At 40.4% G+C, this 17921-nt stretch overlaps 1 protein-coding gene across 1 annotated transcript in view; it reads left to right on the forward strand.

Annotated features, from left to right (window-relative positions):
• Positions 1-17921, forward strand: part of dnah1 (dynein, axonemal, heavy chain 1) — a 367482-nt gene that overhangs the window by 21095 nt on the left and 328466 nt on the right. The window contains exons 6-9 of the mRNA XM_073072534.1: positions 9814-9946; positions 12942-13103; positions 14416-14668; positions 16861-17018. Of these exons, the coding sequence (XP_072928635.1) occupies positions 9814-9946; positions 12942-13103; positions 14416-14668; positions 16861-17018 (706 nt within the window). The remainder of the gene's footprint in view (positions 1-9813; positions 9947-12941; positions 13104-14415; positions 14669-16860; positions 17019-17921) is intronic.

A 17921-nucleotide genomic window follows, 5' to 3' on the forward strand; every position in this document is an offset into this window, starting at 1 on the left:
TAGTACCACTTCTGCTAGCTGATCATTTGGCATTCTCATTACCTGGCCCAGCCATCTCCATCGTCTTCTTTTCACACAAACTGAGATTGATTCCATACTGCAAGGTGTAAGCAAGTCTTGGTTTCTGATTTTCTCAGGCCAGAAACTTGATACGTCGTAGACATTTTGTCTGGAACGTGTCAAGTTTCTTGCAGATGTCTTTCGTCATCTTCCAACATTCACTTCCATAAAGTAGCATGCTTAGGATGTTGTTTTTAAAAATTCTGATTTTGGTGTTAAGTTTGAGTTGTGTGGATTTCCAAACTGCATCGAGGCTGCCAAAAGCTTGATTTGCTTTAGATAGTTGGCACTTAATCATCAGATGTTTCATGTCACAGCACCTCCCCAAAAAACTCACTCACGCATTGTGGCGACGCAGACCGCAACAACTGTGATTGGTCCGCTTAGTAGCATCAGATTTCCTCCTACCCATTTCCGGTTGTTTCTTCTGTGTCATATCTGTACGCTGATGCGAAATAGATGAACCAAATTGTCAAATCTACCTGCCGACATGCGAAAATGTTTGAAATGCATTTCCTCGTCCATGTCTCTCATGAAGAAACATGTGGCATAGAAGTGGCATAGAAACCCCACTGCCAACTAGCGTTTTGGTGTGCACCAACGCATGCTCACTACGGCATAGAGTGACGCAGAAGTGAAAATCAGGGCTACAGCGTAAGCTGCAGTGTAGCCCGTACGCACAAGTGTAAATCAGCCTTTAGATTGGTGGAATGACAGGCTGGATTGCAATGGCTGCCTTAATCACTATCATCCAGGAGCACTTACATCCACTGTAATGAAGTGTTTTGAGTGTATGAGCTTCTGCCTGAGAAGTGACTTGGATTCACTCCAGTTTGCCTACCGTTATAACAGGTCACCAGATGGGCTACATACAAGAGTTCTGAAAGAGGTGGCTGGGGAATTGTGGAGCCATTGGTAATGATATTTCAAGAATCACTAGATTCCGGCATGGTCCTGGAGGACTGGAAAATTGGAAATGTTGCTCCAATCTTCAAGAAGGGAAGGAGGCAGAAGAAAGGAAATTATAGATCAGTTAGCCTGACTTCAGTGTTTGGGAAGATGTTGGATTCAATTGTTAAGAATAAGGTCTCAGGGTACTTTGAAGCACATGATAAGACAGGCCAAAGTCAGCATGGTTTCCTGAAGGGGAAATCTTCTGACAAATCTGTTGGAATTCTTTGAGGAAATAACAAGTAGGATAGACAAAGGAGAATTAGTGGATGCTGTGTACTTAGTTTTTTAGAAGGCCTTTGACGAGGTGCTTAACAAGTTACGAGCCCAGGAAAGATACAAGCATGGATAGAGAATTGGCTGAATGGCAGAAGGGAAAGAGCGAGAATAAAGGGAAACTTTTCTGGTTGGCTGTTGGTGATTAATGGTGTTCCACTGGGGTTGGTGTTGGGACTGCTTCTTTTTATGTTATATGTCATTGATTTGGATGATGGAATTGATGGCATCATGGCCAAGTTTGTGAATGATACGAAGATAGGTGGAGGAGCAACTAGTGTTGAGGAAGCAGGGAAACTGCAGAAAGGTCTTAGACGGATTAGGAGAATGGGCAAAGTTGCAGTTAGATACAGTGTCAGGAAGTGTATGATCACACACTGTGGCAGAAGAAATGAAAGCTAAGAAAACAAATTTTCTAAACAGCAGAATATTCAAAATTCAGAGGTGCAAAGGGACTTGGGAGTCCTCATGCAGGATTCCTTAAAGGCTAGCTTTCAGGTTGAAGGCAAATGCAATGTTAACATTCATTTTGAAAGGACTAGAACATAACAGCTAAGATATAATGCTGAGGCTTTATAAGGCACAGGTAAGGCCTCACTTTGAGTATTGTGAACTCTTTGGGCCCCTTATCTAAGAAAGGATGTGCTGACATTGGAGAGGGTTCAGAGGAGGTTCACAAGAATAATCCTGGGAATGAAAGGGTTATCATATGAGGAGTGCTTGCTGGCTCTGGGTCAGTACTCATTGGAATTTAGAAGAATGAGGGGCGATCTCATTGAAACCGATTGAATGTTGAAAGGCCTAGATAGAATGGATGTGAAGAGAATGTTTCCTTTGGTGGGGGAGTTTAGGACCAGAATATAGGAGCGTCCATTTAGAATGGAAATGAGGATGAGTTTCTTTAGCCAAAGGGTGCTGACTCTGTGCAACTCATTGCCACAGGTGCCTGTAGAGGACATGTCATTGGGTGTATTTAAAGCAGAGGTTATAGGTTCTTGGTTAGTCAGGGCATGAAAGGTTACAGGGAGAAAGTAGGAGAATGGGGTTGAGAGGGAAAATGGATCAGCTGTGATGAAATGGCAGTGCAGGATCAGTTGGCTGAATGACCTAATACTACTCCTATCTCTTCTGGTCTTACAGTCTTACAGTTCACTGACTTGAAGCAATCCCATAGTTACTCCTCTGTCTCCCATGACCACCTCTTCCTTGCCCTTACTTCAGGAGTCTTGTTCTTTAGCATCTGCTGTATGCAGGTTAGAGGAAGGCAGCCTTCCTCAGATCAGATTTCTCGAAATGCCATCTAGGCATGGAATGGTGGTAGTGTTGAGTGTGTTGGGACCCCTGGTGCTGCAGCTTATATGTTGATGATAATTCGGCAGAGAGATTTCTTCAAACAAGCCTGCCTGAAGTCCCCAACAATGATTTGAAAGCCATCTTGGTAGGCTGTGTCTTGTTTGCTGATGGCTGCACTCAGTACCTCAAGTGTCTGGTTACCATCAGCCTTTGGTGGTATGCCATGGAGGAGATCTTTCTTGGTAAGTAGAATGGCTGGCACTTAATCTTCAGATGCTTCAGGTCGTGGGAACAAGAGTGCAACCAGATCACTGTGTTCAAGCTCCACAGTGAGTTTTCTCATGATACACAGAACCTTCTCTGAATCAGCAGTTTGATTCATCCTGTGTATCTAGAAACCTTCAGGTCTGCTCATCAAATATGGCATGTTGGAGTGAGCCATGTCTCCATGAAGCACAGAAGGCAGCAATTCCTCATTTCACTGCAATACAGCAACCTTGTCTTCAGATCCTTAATCTAGTTCTCTAGCAATTATGCATTTGCTAGCAAAATAGCAGGGTAGAGGAAGTTTCATACCCTTCAATTTAGTCCTGCATCCCTCTCTTTTGGCCATGATGATGTACCTCCGTCCGCTTAAAGGTGCTGTACCTGCATGCTTGTGAGTTCGGTCCACTGAGTCTTTCAGAAGATCATGAAATGGTTAGTTTTCAAAGGTAAAGGGAAATTACTGGATGCAGATTGCAGTAAAAATAGTTCCAAAGAAATATATTTAGAAGTTATATGCCTGCAACATGGCACCATGTTTGGAAGGAAAAATGGAAGATCAGATTATCATTTAAATGGCAAAAGATTACAGCATGCTGCTGTGCAGAAGGACTTGGGGGTGTTTGTGCATGAATTGCGGAAGGTTGGTTTGCAGGTGAAGGCTATCTAGAAGGCAAATAGAATGTTGGCCAACATTACCAGAGGGGTTGAGTTTAAGAGCGAAGAGGTTATGCTGCCACTGTACAGGGTACTGGTGAGGCCGCATCTGGAGTACTGTGTGCAGTTCTGTTCTCCTTACTTAAGGAAGGATATACTGGCTTTGGAGGCTGTGCAGAGGAGGTTCACCAGATTGATTCCAGAGATGAGGGGCTCAGACTATGAGGAGAGATTGAGTTGCCTGGGACTGTACTCGCTGGAATTCAGAAGAATGAGAGGAGATCTTATAGAAATATAAAATTATGAAAGGGATAAATAAGATCGAGGCAGGAAAGCTGTTTCCATTGGTAGGTGAGACTAGACCTAGGGGACATAGCCTCAGGATTCGGGGGAGTAAATATAGGATGGAGATGAGGAGGAAGTGCTTTTCCCAAGGAGTGGTGAATCTGTGGAATTCTCTGCCCAATGAAGAGACAACCTCAGTAAATATATTTCCGACAAGATTGGATAGATTTTTACATAGCAGGGGAATTAACGGTTATAGGGAAAAGGCAGGTAGGTGGAGATGAGTCCATGATCAGATCAACCATGATCTTATTGAATGACGGAGCTGTACTAAGCCTTACAGTTATAAGTATAAAGCAAATAAAGCAGGGATCTAAGTACACAGCCCTGTGGTGATTGTAGAGGAGGTGTTGTTGCTGATGAACTGACTGGGGTCTTGACTGTCCATATAATCTAGGGTTGAATGAAGAGCCAATGAAAAGGCAGCTGCTGTTGACTTGTTGTGACAGTGGTCAAATTGGAGTGGATCCAAGCCACTCCTCAGGCAGGAGTTGCTATGCTTCATCACCACCCCTCAAAGCACTTCATCGGAGTGGATGATAGTCATTGAGGCAGGTTACCACATTCTGTTTGAGCACTGGTATAATTGAAGCTTGCTTGAAGCAGATGGGTACCTCATATTGCTAAAGTGAGAAGTTAAGGATACAGGTTGAATTCCCCTTATCCATAATTCCAAAATCCGAAAGCCTCTGAAATTCAAATTGTTTTTTTTTTAACTCTGACATGATGTCACAAATGGAAAATTCAACTAGATGCTGGGAAAGTTCCTAGGTAATGTGCAGGTCTCTGTGCACCACAGACAATTCTGAGAATTGACCTCAAATATGTAAGTTAACAGAAGTTAATGAAAAATAGAAAAACTGCATAAAGCGGAAATACGATCAGTCGGAGTGAACTTAACGGTGTGCTGATCATGAAACAAGCAAAGATCTATCACGACAAACTGAAAACTGAAGGTAGTTGTGAATATTCTGCAGGTTGGTTGCAGAAATTTAAGAAAAAACTTGGCATTCAATTTTTAAAACATCTACTGATCACAAAAATTCAGCACCAGAACAAGTACTACAATGCTGATTATTTTTATACCTTACATAAAGCCTTAAAAAAAAGTAGAATACCAATATTATACTGTAAACTTTTAATCAAAACACAGCATTGTAGGTGGAGACTGAATGCCTGCTGCTGTTTGTTGTTGTTCAACAGCTGATTCAGGTATTCTTCCGATGTTACCATGCTGCTTTCAGTACCCTGTACATATTATATTAATGGCATGTAATAATTTTTACTGTTGAACAAGTGTAAGACAAAGACTGCTTATATGTAGCACATAAATTCAGAGTTGGAAATTATGGTGATCCCAAGCTATCTCATTATATATTCCAAAATCTGAAAAAGTCCAAAATCCAAAACACTTCTGGCCCTATGCTTTTTGGATAAGGGGACTCAGCCTGTATTATATTGTAACGTACTGCTGCTACAGAACCACAGATTTCACAACATATGAGACATTTCCTCTGTAAAGGAATCTAAAGTAGAGGTAATTTTAAAAGTATAAAATTGCTAATTAACGAGATTGAGAGGCAAAATTCTATTTTTAAGGGAGTTTCAAATGTTCCGTAACCCTAACTTTTGGAACTCACTTCCCCAATGAGAAATGCAATTGAAAGATTAAACATTTTTTAGGCAGAACTAGTTAGATACTTGATAAGCAAAAGAGTGAAAGGTGTTATGGGTGGATAGAATCTGGAGTGAGGTTACAATCAGATCCTCCATGATGTTGTAAATGGCAAGCAGACTTGAAAGTCTAAGTGGCTTTTTCTTACTCTCAATTTATATCTTTGTATATAAAGGAGAATTTTATAGTCCTTAAACAACCAGATATATATTTATTCTCTTCATGAATCCTTCAGCATTGTTTCACCAGATGGCAGTCTTCACCAAAATTTCACATTTGAACTGCTGTTTTTATTCATTTTGTTATTTGTTTCTGTTGCTGTTCCTCTTCCTTGTGCTTGTTTGCTAGTTCTGTTCAAAACCTTTCTCACCCATTACTCATAGTCTCTTCATGACAATGACGGTTTTTAACTTTGATCATGTCCTTTCCTCTGTTCTGCTGAATAACTTCCTATATATCAGAACTATTTGCATTTGCTCCTCTCAGGTCATCTTCCTACTCTGAGAATGGTACATGGAGTAATGCAGCCCACCCCACCCCCCATGGTGATCAAGGTGCCCACCTAAACTAAAACACAAACTAGAGAAAATCTGCAGATGCTGAAAATCCAAGCAACACGGACAAAGTGCTGGAGGAACTCAGTAGGCCAGGCAGCATCTATGGAAAAGAGTGTATTTGATGTTTCAGGTTTCATCAGGACTGGAGAAAAAAAGATGAGGAGTTATAGTTAGAAGGTGGGGGAGGGGAGGAAGAAACACCAGGTGATAGGTGAAACCAGGAGGAGGGGAGGAGGAGGGGTGAAGTAAAGAGCTGAGAAGTTGATTGGAGAAAGAGATACAGGGCTGGAGAAGGGGAGTGATAGGAGAGGACAGGAGGTCAGGGAAGAAAGAAAAAGGTGAGGAGCAAAGGGGAAGAAGTGATGGGCAGGTAAGGAGATAATGTGAAAGAGGGAAATGGGAATGGTGAAGGAGAGAGGGAGGACATTACCAGAAGTCTGAGAAATCAATGTTCATGCCATCAGGTTGGAGGCTACCCAGATAGACTATAAGGTGTTGTTCCTCCAACCTGAGTGTGGCCTCATCGCGACAGTAGAGGAGGCCGTTGACTGACTCATCAGAATGGGAAGTAAAATTAAAATGGGTGGTCACTTGGAGATCCTGCTTTTTCTGGTGGATGGAGTGTAGGTGCTTGGCAAAGCAATCTCCCAATCTGCGTTGGGTCTCACTGATATACAGACAGCTACACTGGAAGCATAGGATATAGTAGATGACCAAATAGTCTCACAGGTGAAGTGTCACCTCGCCTAGAAGGACTGTTTGGGGCCCTGACTGGTAGCAAGGGAGTAGTTGTAGGGGCAAGTGTAGCACTTGTTCTGCTTGCAAGGGTGAGTGCCAAGAGGGAGATCAGTTGGGAGGGACTCACCTCTTCCCACCCTGTTACTTGTAAAAATGTCATCCCCTTCTTTCAATTCCTTTGGCTCAGCCGTGTCTGTTCTGAGGATGAGGCTTTTCATTCCAGAACAAAGGAGATGTCCTCCTTCTTCAAAGAAAGGGGCTTCCCATCCTCCACCATCAACACTGCCCTCAACCGCATCTCTTCAATTTTGCGCATGTGTGCCCACATCCCATTCTCCCACCACCCCACTAGGGATAGGGTTCCACTTTTTCTCACCTACCACCCCACCAGTCTCCTCATTCATCATATAATTCTCCGTAACTCCCACCATTTCCAATGTGACCCCACCACCAAGCACATCCTTCCCTACGTGACTCTCTTGTCCATTCATCCCTCCCCACTGATCTCCCTCCTGATACTTATCCTTGCAAGCAGAACAAGTACTATAACTGCTCCTACACCTCCTCCCTCACTGCCATTCAGGGCCCCAAATAGTCTTTCCAGATGAAGCCACACTTCACATGTGAGTCTATGGTACTGTACTTGATTAAATGTCAAGGGCATTGCTCTCAGCTGTGCCTCTAGGCCTGCCCTTTCATCCATATTTGGACTAAGACTGCAATGAGGTTTGAAGTTACTAGTCCTGGCAGAATCTAAACTGGGCATCACTCGGATGTCGTTGGTAAGCATGTGCCGCTTGCCACCACTGTTCAAAACACCTACCATTACCTTGCTGACAATAAAAACAGAGAATGCTGGAAATACTCAGCACATGAGACCACATCATTGGAAAGAGAAGCAGAGCTAAAGTTTCAGATTCAAGACCTTCTGTCAGAAATTAGGAGGGAGACCAAAGAAGCTTTTAAACTGCAGAAAGGTTGTCGTGGGTGGAGATGGTGAGGGTATACTGCATTTGATAGGGTAAAACCATGGTGACTACAGGAATGAACTAAACAAAATTAGTGAACATAGGTAAAATATCCTGGACAAGAATGTAGGAGCTACAAAATATAGAGCAGGAAGACGTGCCTGGCAGGTCAGGCTGGGTACATCCTTCACTTTCAGAGAGAAGAAAAGTCACTGGAGGCTGCAGCATTAGCCCTGCCTCCTCTGCTCATGAAGAACTCAACAGTTTCATTATTTTTGCTGCCAATTTTGCTCTATATTCACCTCACATGGTCACTCATTCTTCCTTTTCTGGATCGTTCCATCTTCATCTCAGGAGATATGCGAGCAACAGGTATTAACATCAGTTACAAATCTACTGACTCTCAAAGCTGTCTCAACCACTTTTCATCCCATCACCCCACTCTATTCCATTGTCTCAGTTCCTGCATCTCTGACTTATTTGCCCTGATGATGAGACATTCTGTATGGGTGTCCCTGAAATGCCTTCCTGCTTCCCCTCTTCCTGGATCATTGTTTTCCCTGTTCCAATGTACACAAAGTCTTCGAATGCATCACATCCATTCTCTGTGCCTCTAGTCTGACACTCTGGGACAAAACAAGGATATAGTTTTCCTGGTCCTCACCTTCCACCCCACCAGCCTCTGCATTCAACAGATTGTTCCCTCCAATATCCACCACCTTCAAAGAGATTCCATCACTAGACATACTTAACCCCTTCACATTTCAGCATTTTGCAGTGTCTGTTCCCTCGTGACTCTATAGTCCACTCCTCCTTTCTGACCAACCATCACTCTTCTTACAGCACTGTCCCTTACATCAATAGGAAAACATTCTATTTAACATTCATTTAACAGTCAGATAGGCACTAGCCTATCTGCCATCAAGGACATACTGTATATCAAGAAAAGTGCTGGAAGAACACCAGAAATATCATGAAGGATCCTACCCACCCTGCTCAATGAGTGTTTACACCACTCTTATCAGGGAGGAGGCTACATAGCATCCATGCCAGGCCCACTGGACTCAAGAGCAATTACTTCTCCCAAGCTGTCAAGCTGATCATCCATTAACCCACCTCACTGACCCATCAGCACTACATACACATCACCTTGCACCACTTAATGTACATACTACTCTATGTATATAATAGTTACTTGTACATTGTGTTTTATAGGATTGCTTTTATATTTATATTTATTGTGTTTTTATTTTGTTCTTTATGCTTATTGTATTTTTTAAATGTTGCATCGGATCTGAAGCAACAATCATTTTATTCTCCTTTACAATCTTGAATCTTGAAACCTTGAATCCTTAGTAATGGTGCTACTTAGGTATTTGTGGTGATAGATATTGAAAGCATGCTCTTTCTGTCTTCAATGATAATTATATCTATTTATTAGCACAAGGAGAGAGATTGGTGATGATCAGCAGAAAGTTTCTTTGGCTCTATTGACTTGATGCCAAAGATAATGTTCAGGTCTCAGGACCAATTCCTTCAGACTTGTACATGATTGTGCTAAAACCTCTGGTGTGTCAATCAGTACATAAGTTGTAATGGCAAGAGAAGAGTCAGATACATTGTCTTGTGTGGGCTTTCCTCAGAAAATAGGAACTCCCAAGGTAAAATGGAATACTTTTCCTCAGCTCCCCAATTCTGTAACAGGCAGAAAACCGAGAGGGTATTAACTCAATTTCCAGCTAAGATTCATTTCCCAATAACATTAAGGGACCAAGGTCCTTGATTCAGCAGTATTGTTGGCCAAGTGAGTCTCTGTACTTTGAGTGACATGCTCCAATTGACTCATAAATCTGCTATTCTTTCTACTATCCATTTACCTGATTGAGAACTCTCACAAACAGAAATTAGCTACATGAAATCATTGTTTTAATCAAATACTTCTAGAATTCAACAAGTAAATGTATTCAAAAATATCACTGTTTTCCAATTAACAAATGATAATAACTGATTTACACTTAATTTGCTATAGGTATTTGATGATGAAGAATTTGAAAGTCGGACTCCAGATGAATGGTTAGAACTTGGCTATGAGGAAGGATCTATTGATAGGAAGCCCATCCCAGGGTATGCTCTTCTGCCCAAAGATGACAAGTTGGGACATGGTATGGTATATCAAAATATTATATTGACTGTAATTTCAGAATTTTAGCATCCACACTATACATGTAACTTTAAATGCCATCTTGTTATTGCTATGAACAATCAATTCTGCTTCTAACAACAACTAAAAGAATTGGTTAAGTCAAAACAAAAACAATCACTACTGTCCAAGGTCTTTAAACAATTTTAAAGTATTGCAGATGATGGGGCAAGTAAGTTATTTTCAACTATTCTTAAGGTATCTTTTAAAATAATAAAAACAATCCCTTAGAATAACTTTAAACATTCTCTTAGAATCACTTTAAGTGATAAACTGATAAAATAAAGAAAATACATAATTTATTTGTATTAGCTTTGTTGACAGATGAATATGTTATGCAAAACGATTGGTTCCCCCAGCATTTTGTATGTGCTTCTCTGGATTTCCAACATCTGCAGAATCTCTTGTGTTAATGTTATGCTAGATGATCAGTGTTCGTCCACTGGACACGCAGGAGGTGAAATGTTCTGTCTCTCACTTCCAACACAGATAAGTTAAAATAATGAGAGTATCCCTTTGGCAGTTCTCTACAAAGCTAAAATTTAGGACTATCATAAATTGTGGATGTTTTGATATTGCTTTAATGTCATTTACGTTCATTCTTCATCGGTGTAGCTGCTGAGTAAGAACAAACACCATTAAAGACACTTTGTTTTTTGGCCACACTTCTTAATGCAACCCACGGTAACCCTGAAATCAAGGTGAGTGCTGTCTTGGCAACCCTTTCTTTAAGGTGGTTCCTTTGCTGTGATTTTCATTCTGTGAACTCAGTTGAGTTCAAGCAGTACTGCTATCAAAATCACTCTTTTATTAGTGACTATAAGTTGTGAGCTCCAGGCTTGCTGACCATGATATCTCATTATAGCTTTGTTTAGCTGTGGGCACAAGAACGTAAGTTAACTAAAACTTAGAGATGAGAGTGACTTCCCTCGGTGTGGAAGCAACACTTGAGTTAACAAGAGTTTAAAGAGTTTAGCTTTATTTGTCACATATACACTGAAACGTATAGTGAAATATGTTGTTTGCATCAAGAACCAACCCATCCGGATATGCTAGAAGTGCCTAGAAATGTTACCATGCTTCTGGTGCAAACATAGAACAACACTAACAATTTACTAACCCTAATTTGTATATCTTTGGTATGTGGGATGAAATCCACAGGATCATGGGGAGAATGTATAAACTCCTTACAGACAGTAGGAAGAATCGAACTCTGATTGATGATCTCAGGCACTGTAAAACACTACACTAACTACTATGCTGCCGAGTCGCCATACCATGCATACTTGACTAAGTGTGGCATCAAACATCCCAGTATCATTGATGTCAGTGGAGATCAAGGCAAACCTTCCTGTGGCCTGAAATTAAACTTAATATGTATTATCTGTAGAATGGTGGAAATAGTGAGTGGTCTAAGCTACACCCACTATCAGTGTCTTTAGGAATTTAGAACTGTGCCTGAAGGAAGGTGGTTTTAGCTGTTAGAAGTCGATCATCTCAGTTCTGCAAAATGTATTCTAGGCTCAGCTGCTTTATCTGTTTTCACTCCAACTTTGTGCAAAGTGAGGAAGGCCTCTGATAATTCCACATGGTTCAACTCCATTAACAGTTCCTCAGTCAGCTAAGGAGCTCCACAAGTCTTTGTACATTAGGCTCTACCCTTTAATCATAGCTCGCTGCTGAACATGAAACTTTCTGGATACTGCTTTTATGTCCAGAAGATGATTACTACAGGAAACTTACTGAGTATAGAGTATCAGAGTATCATAAGTTTAATAATTCCTCCAAAATCTCTCATCTGACTTTTCTGCTGTTTCAATGTGAAATACTTTTAATGACTGATGGAGACACAAAAGACTGCAGATGCTGGAAATTTGGAGCAACACATAAAAAGCTGGAGGATCTCAGCAGATCAGGCAGCAGGCAATATTTCTGACCATGACCCATCATCAGAATGATGGCTGATGACAAGTCTAGACCCAAAATGTTGACTTTTCATTTCACTTTATAGATGCTGCCTGAGCTGTTGAGTTCCTCCAACTTTTTTTTGTGTTGCTTCCTTTCATGACTGTTACACCAGAGAAAAATTACCATTACTATTTTGGTGCTAGACCGGTATTACTTAAAAAATGTAAACATTAAATTGAACCTTGAATGGATTGAAGTACCTTTAAGTATGATTAATCATCATTAATAAAATTATTTTTACAGTCACTTTTACTCTGTCTTTCTAGAAAGTGAGAAGCAGAACAAAGAGGAATGGAGAAGAAATTCCAGAGCAGAAGCCTTAGAAAGCTATTAATGGTGGAGAGAAGGAAATCAGAGATATGGAGTTTTATGGCTGGCATAGGTTATAAAGACATGGAAGAATGAGAACATTGTATAGAGTGCCGATAAGGATAGATTTTACGTGCCAATCAAGAGGCAGCTAGATAAATGGGATAAATGCAAGCTAAGATGAGGGAAACAAAACTTTAGAAGAGCTCAGGTGGAAATTATGAAGTAGTCCAGGAGAGCTTAGGATAGTTGAAGTCTGGAGGTTATGAAAGCATGGCTGATAGCCAGAGGCAACAGTGGAAGCAGATGATATTATGGAGGAGGGTGAAAGTGGTCCACGTGTTGGAGAGGATAACTAGTTGGACAATCCAATCAGGGTAAAATTAGGACAGAGGTAGTGAACTGACTGGTTCAGTTTCAGAACATGATAAAGGACATAGATGGGAATGGATTGTGATGAAGATAAACAAAATCTCAGATTTTATAAACATTTGAGTTGCCATTATTAGGTTTATATAATTTCCACTTCAGTGCTCAGTTTGCTCAATAACTACAAAAAAAGATCTGATTTAAAAAGTATCTATCTTGATAAATGAAATAAAATATAGAAAATGCATTTTAAATATTTTTGGATAACCAGTGCTAGTATTTGGTTCAATAATTTTTTTTTAATTCTTCAGATGTTCCCAAAAGTGACTCACTTGGCTACAGGTGGTTTTCTGTTGGAGTTTTGGACTACAACAAGGAAAAGAAACTATATCTGGTGCAAAAAGCAAATAGTTATGGCTTAATCCGAGATGAGCAAAACAGAATAGTACTGAATGGAGGCATTACTGAAACTGGTAGGTGCTTCCAATGATTTTGTTGTCTCAATGGACAGAATTACTGCATATAGATTAAAACAGAGCAATATGTGAAATTTGCTTTGTATAAATAAAACACAAAACTATCTTGAAAGATACATAATAAAGGATCTTTCCTAAAGTGTCATTATTCTTAGGAAGAAATTTGGATCAAATTCTGATTTTTATCAAATTAGAGTTTTCTTCAACAATGTTAGATCTGATGAAAATGTAGAAATCTATTTGCATCAAAACCTTTTTTAATGATCCATTTCAACAAAATTAAGGATTAGAAATTGGATTTTCTCATCTTTTCACTTGGTGGTAACAAAGAATTATTAGCTAACCTCAATAATCATGCTTTGTCAAATTTCAGTGGTGAACATTTTCTCAAAGCTGTGATGGATTGTCCGATAGGGACAAGAGAACATTATTCATCACTTCAAGCTTGTTCCAGCCAAAAGAGCAGAGCAAGACTGAGTTACCCATCTTGATTTCCTTATCTATTATGACCATTACTTGACCAGAGTCCATTGATCTCAGCTTTAATCTTTTCCAGTTGGACTTGCTACAGTTTTGTTTTTGGAAAGAAAGTTCCTGAATTCCACTACCTTTCATGTGAAGAGTACTTCCTGATATTTTTCACCATTCCCTTGTGACAGAGAAGGAAGCCATTGAGCCCACCAAGGTGTATGTCTACTCTTAGAGTGATTCAAATTCATCCCATTCTCATACTTACTTTCTTGTGGCTATTCTCTCTTAGATGCCGTAAATTATCCCTGGCTTCTCCTGATACTTACTTGCAGTAAGGATATTTTGCAGTATTCTGCGTGGTGACTGCACTTATACATTTTATTTGAACTAGATGTACATAGCTACTATTATAATATTAGAAGCACAGCAGCTAGTTCATGTATCGCAAGATCCTAGATACCACAGTGGAATAAATGACCGAATAATCTATTTTGTCCAATATTGATTGAAGGATTAATATTAGTCCAGACACTGGGCTGAACTTCTGCTTTTGTTTGTGCCTTGAGATCTTTTTTATTCTCCTGAAAGACAGATAGGCTCTCAGGATAATATCTCATTGGAAAAAAATGATAATAATCACTCAAAGCTGCACTGAAGCATCAATCTAAAATGTATGTTAAAATTTCTGTAGTATAAATGGAACTACTACCACTATCCATAGAGTCATAGCTGGCATCAGTTCTAAGAATCTTTTATACATTTTGGCAATTTAGTTGAATAAAATCTTATGAAGATTATTTTTCTTCCTTGAATATTAAGCATATCATTTTCTTTACAGGTGAGAGATTGAAGTTACCCAGTCAATATTGGATACCACGGGTCCAGCTGATGTTTAGTGCAGAAGATCCTGTGGTCTTTGCAAAGCGTGTAGCACAAGCTCATTTCCTACGCCAGAAGACAGAAGCTTTGATGCTCTATAATCTGTACATTGACTGCATGCCAGTTGATGGGCTTAGGTTTCTAGATGAGAACAGTCTTAAAAAGATGAAGAAATGGGCTTTCTGCACTCCTGGGTTCAGAGATAAATCTGCGTATGTATTTAATCAATTGACCCATATGAATTCTGTTAAGATTCCCTGAATTCAATTCACATAGTTAAAATGAACAGGAAACTTTCATCATACCAGTTTCAGCTCTAATATAATCTGAGATTATACTGTATTTGCTTTTATAATAAGTTCTCAAATCATCTTGAATTGATTCATGTTGAATAATAAAACTTTTGGAGTTACCTTTTACAAAACGAATGTAACAAAAAACCTCAAACGTTAAACAGGATTATACTGAATTTAGAGACAGAAACAGACCTTTTATCCCATCTGGTGAATGCTAAACTTTCCAGTGTTTATGCTACATAAACAAAACCATCAGATCTTATTTACCCTTCCATTTATTTTTCATTATTCAGTTATCTAGCTCCCTCTGAAAATGCATCTATGTTTTTTTTGCCCAAGTTACTCCATATGGTAAGCACAATTATTTCTCCAATTCCTTATTGAATTAATTATTAACTACCTTAGATTAATGATCCATAATGTTTTGGTTGCCTCCAAATTAAGTTGTAACCACATCTGATTTGTAAATTTAATAAATCTACAAGTCATCTCTCAGCCATCTCAAGTCAAGTCAAGTCAACTTTTATTGTCATTCCGACCATAATTGCTGGTACAGTACACAGTAAAAATGAGACAACATTTTTCAGGACCATGGTTTACATGACACAGTACAAAAACTAGACTGAACTACGTAATAAACAAAACACAGAGAAAGCTATACTAGACTACAGACCTACACTGGACTGCTTAGAGTGCACAAAAACAGTACCGGCATTACAATAAATAATAAACAGGACAATAGGGCAAGGTGTCAGTCCAGGCTTTGGGTATTGAGGAGTCTGATAGCTTGGGGGAAGAAACTGTCATATAGTCAGGTCGTAAGAGTCCGAATGCTTCGTAGCCTTTTCCCAGACGGCAGGAGGGAGAAGAGATTGTATGACGGGTGCATGGGGTCCTTCATAATGCTGTTTCCTTTGCGGATGCAGCGTGTAGTGTAAATGTTCGTGATGGCGGGAAGAGAGACCCCGATGATCTTCTCAGCTGACCTCACTATCCGCTGCAGGGTCTTGCGATCCGAGATGGTACAATTTCTGAACCAGGCAGTGATGCAGTTGCTCAGGACGCTCTCAATGTAGAATGTGATGAGGATGTGGGGTGGGAGATGGACGTTCCTCAGCCTTCACAAAAAGTAGAGACGCTGCTGGGCTTTCTTTGCTATGGAGCTGGTGTTGAGGGACCAGGTGAGATTCTCAGTCAGGCGAACACCAAGAAATTTGGTGCTCTTTACGATCTCTACCGAGGAGCCGTCGATGTTCAGAGGGGAGTGGTCGCTCCGTGCCCTCCTGAAGTCAACAACCATCTCTTTTGTTCACATTAAGAGACAGGTTGTTGGCTCTGCACCAGTCTGTTAGCCGCTGCACCTCCTCTCTGTAAGCTGACTCTTCGTTCTTGCTGATGAGACCCACCACGGTGGTGTCATCGGCGAACTTGATGATGTGGTTCGAGCTGTGTGTTGCAGCACAGTCGTGGGTCAGCAGAGTGAACAGCAGTGGAATGAGCACGCAACCCTGGGGAGCCCCCGTGCTCAGTGTGATGGTGTTGGAGATGCTGCTCCCGATCCGGACTGACTGAGATCTCCCAGTCAGGAAGTCTAGGATCCAGTTGCAGAGGGAGGTGTTCAGGCCCAGTAGGCTCAGCTTTTCAATCAGTTTCTGTGGGATGATTGTGTTGAATGCTGAACTGAAGTCTATGAACAGCACCCGAACGTATGTGTCTTTTTTGTCCAGGTGTGTTAGGGCCAGGTGGAGGGTGGTGGCAATGGCGTCATCTGTTGAGCAGTTGGGACGGTACGCAAACTGCAGGGGGTCCCCTGAGGGGGGCAGCAGGGTCTTGATATGCCTCATGACGATCCTCTCGAAACACTTCACATCTGATAGTTGTGGAACTTCCAACCTAATTTGACTCTTCATATATTAATTAAGGTAAATGATTACCTAAACACTGAGTTTCTCCAAACATTTGACTTTGTCTTTTGCTATCAGAGATTACTAGTCCAGTGACATGACCACAATGTTATCCTACCCTAATGCAGCATGAGTAAAATAATTCAAAGCTTTAAATAAAAGTTTCTGTGATATGTTTTAGTTGTTCACTTTCTATTTTTGTAGATTGCCAAACTATTTTAAAAAGATAGAACAAGAAGTTCATCTGGATTATAATCGCACTATGAATAAAATTACCTTTGACAAAATTGTGTTGTCTGACCCCAAACATTTTTCTTACATCACTCTTCCGGATAAAGAGGAAATTAAAGTGCCAAGCAAAGGTAAGATTTTCTCTTCACTGATTAACACTGTGTTTGTCATTTTATTTATTTAAATTTCCAGCATGTTAGGTAGGACTTTTGGAGAGAGGAACATTTTATATTTGGCAGTTGGAAGATATATCAGCTTTGTGGAGGTTTAAAAACAGGCTCAGGGATTGCCATAAATGATAAGCCTGTACTACTTGACTACAATATAGGTAGCATTCCCCCTTGCTGTCTGTTCGCTTCAATTATTTCAATGTTCAGCTGGCACAACAGCATAGTTGATTGGTTGAAGCTCTAGCAGAGGTCTAATATTGTGAGTGCCTAGCTCCAGTTGAAGTTAGCTTCAACTTTTCAAAGTTAACTTCTTAAGTTGAGCTATATTGATGTTAGAAAAAGAACTAGCAGACTTGCAGAAAATGAATCCTGATCCAAAGTTTCACGCAGCCTGGCAGGAATCGGGCACCAAAATTTTTGTGCTCAGGAAAACCAAGCAAACTACAGTTTGAAACATTAAAAATAAATGCTGGAAGAACTGGGGGACTGAGTTCAAGAGCTGCAAGGTAATGTTGCAGCTATATACAACTCTGGTTAGAACACATTTGCAGTCTTGTGTTCAACTTTGGTCATGTCATTATAGGAAAGGTGTGGAAGCTTTAGAGAGAGTGCAGAGGATATTTACCAGACTTATTAGAGAACAAGAGGTTAGGTTGAGCAAACTCGGGCTTTTCTCTTTGGAGCAAAGGAGGATGAGAGGCAACTTGATAAAGGTGTACAAGATGATAAGAGGCATATATAACATGAATAGGAAGAGACTTTTTCCCAGGGTGGAAATGGCTAACACGAGGGGACATGATTTTAAGGTGATTGGAGGACAATATTGGAGAGATGTCGGAAGTAAGTTTTTTACACAGAGAGTGG

Source organism: Hemitrygon akajei, chromosome 19 (assembly GCF_048418815.1).
Source record: "Hemitrygon akajei chromosome 19, sHemAka1.3, whole genome shotgun sequence".
NCBI lineage: Eukaryota > Metazoa > Chordata > Chondrichthyes > Myliobatiformes > Dasyatidae > Hemitrygon > Hemitrygon akajei.